General features: G+C 42.0%; 1 protein-coding gene across 1 annotated transcript in view; it reads right to left on the bottom strand.

The window, feature by feature from the left end:
• si:ch73-1a9.3 (non-histone chromosomal protein HMG-like) overlaps positions 1 to 1,920 on the bottom strand; it is a 6,614-nt gene that overhangs the window by 911 nt on the left and 3,783 nt on the right. The window contains exons 2-5 of the mRNA XM_037687621.1: positions 533 to 556; positions 406 to 435; positions 286 to 327; positions 95 to 202 (exon numbers count right to left, since the gene is read on the bottom strand). Coding sequence (XP_037543549.1) covers positions 95 to 202; positions 286 to 327; positions 406 to 435; positions 533 to 556 — 204 coding nt within the window. The remainder of the gene's footprint in view (positions 1 to 94; positions 203 to 285; positions 328 to 405; positions 436 to 532; positions 557 to 1,920) is intronic.

A 1,920-nucleotide genomic window follows, 5' to 3' on the forward strand; every position in this document is an offset into this window, starting at 1 on the left:
ACAGGTGGTCAGAGAACTAACTGGTGGTCAGAGAACAGGTGGTCAGACACCTCCTCCTCCAGAGACGACATGAACGTCTCATGTCACAACGTACTTCTTCCTCAGCTTTGGCTTCACCGTTCTCAGCAGGGGCGTCTGCTGCTTTGTCCTCAGGCTTGACCTTCTCCACCTCCTTGGCCTTCTTCCCTTTAGCAGGTCCTTTCTGCAAACACAGACATTTAACTCGCATATGAAACACCGTTCAAAGGAACGGGATGTAACTGGACACACTGGAGAAGAACCTACCTTTGGCTTGGGTTTGGGCTCAGCCTTTGCAGGTGCAGGTTTCTATGTAGAAAAAAGGCAGTAGAATCGTACGGAGTGTCTTTGACAGTGAACGTTCTGATTACTGACTCTTCTACTTACATCTTTCAACCTGAGAGACCTCCTCTTGGGCTGTGGAGTGCACACAAGTGACAAACATTACCATCCAGTTGTTGCTGACACCTGCTGGCTCTACACAACTCTACCACTACAAATGACTGGTACTTACTGCTGAGTCCCCTCCTGCAGCTGCCTGCAACAAACACATCAAGTATTACTTATTAGATAAATATTACTACTTATTCAACTCAAAGAGCTGCGTACACATTAAAAATGAGATCAACCAGAGTGACGGTCTCATCCACATTAAATGGCTGGCCGTGTTTCTTTACTCTGACCACACGTTTATGGCCGTCTGATTTGAGAAGTTTTAGTCTAAACATTTACCACACAATGAGTTTTAGAGCTCTGTAGGTCCTAAAGTACTCTGGACTGTGGAAAATACAGAGTGACCACTTCTTTTAAAATGAGACATTTGTCCAGAGACAAACACAGATTCTTGTACTTGGTTCTGTCTGTATTGTTAAAGTGTTTAATTGTCAAACATTTGTTAGTTTATTATAATGTAACGAGTGTTTAGTGAGATTGTCTGGTATTTGCACACGCTGCAGTAGAGCTGAAACGATGCCTCGATCGTTCCAGGACCTCGATTACAACTCCAAGTGTATGTGCTCGAGCTTCCTGAAACTATTCAGAGCGCTGTGGCGTGGACAGAAGGTTCTTGTGTTGGGGTGCGACTCTGTGTCTGCCCATTCGATTCTTGGTGTCACGGTTCGATTACAAAACTGTTTTTCTATTCCTGGAATTTCCAGCCAACCGTGCATCTGTTTGTGGACACAGATGCCTTCAGGGTTCACAAAAAAATCAGACAGACGGTTGCGAGAGGCTGATGACAACTGATTACAAGCACACATTCACGGAGTGGTCCAATTATCGTATATCTGGCCTTTTTGGGTTTATTGATCGTACAGAGGGCAAAATTGTCGTACAAATACGATAATTATTGAACACCTGGCAACACACAAAAAAACAAGGGGTAATTTTACTGAAATTACTTTATTTAGTAAAGTATTCAGTCTCCAAGTATAAAAATAAAAAAATAAAAAAGATCCTTCTGTTATTTAGATTGAAACAGTCTGCACAAAATATAGATCAATAAATCCACCACAAAAACTGAAGTGCAGGTGAAGTTTCTCAAAATAACTAAATAAAATAAAATGAAGCTTAAGATCTGTTGATCATAAATGTAACAAAATATAAGTTTCTTTAAATGAGCTGTAACTTCCAGAAGTTGTAACAAGGTGATCATGTGACCCTGAAGCTGGTGGAGTTTCATCTGTTCCTGCAGGAACAATTCATGACTCTGATCACCTGACTCCGTCTCTGATCACATGACTCTGTCTCCGATCACATGACTCTGATCACATGACTCTGTCTCTGATCACATGACTCTGTCTCTGATCACATGACTCTGTCTCTGATCACATGACTCTGATCACATGACTCTGTCTCTGATCACATGACTCTGATCACATGACTGTCTCTGATCACATGACT

Source organism: Nematolebias whitei, chromosome 14, assembly GCF_014905685.2.
Source record: "Nematolebias whitei isolate Nwh7 chromosome 14, NemWhi1, whole genome shotgun sequence".
NCBI lineage: Eukaryota > Metazoa > Chordata > Actinopteri > Cyprinodontiformes > Rivulidae > Nematolebias > Nematolebias whitei.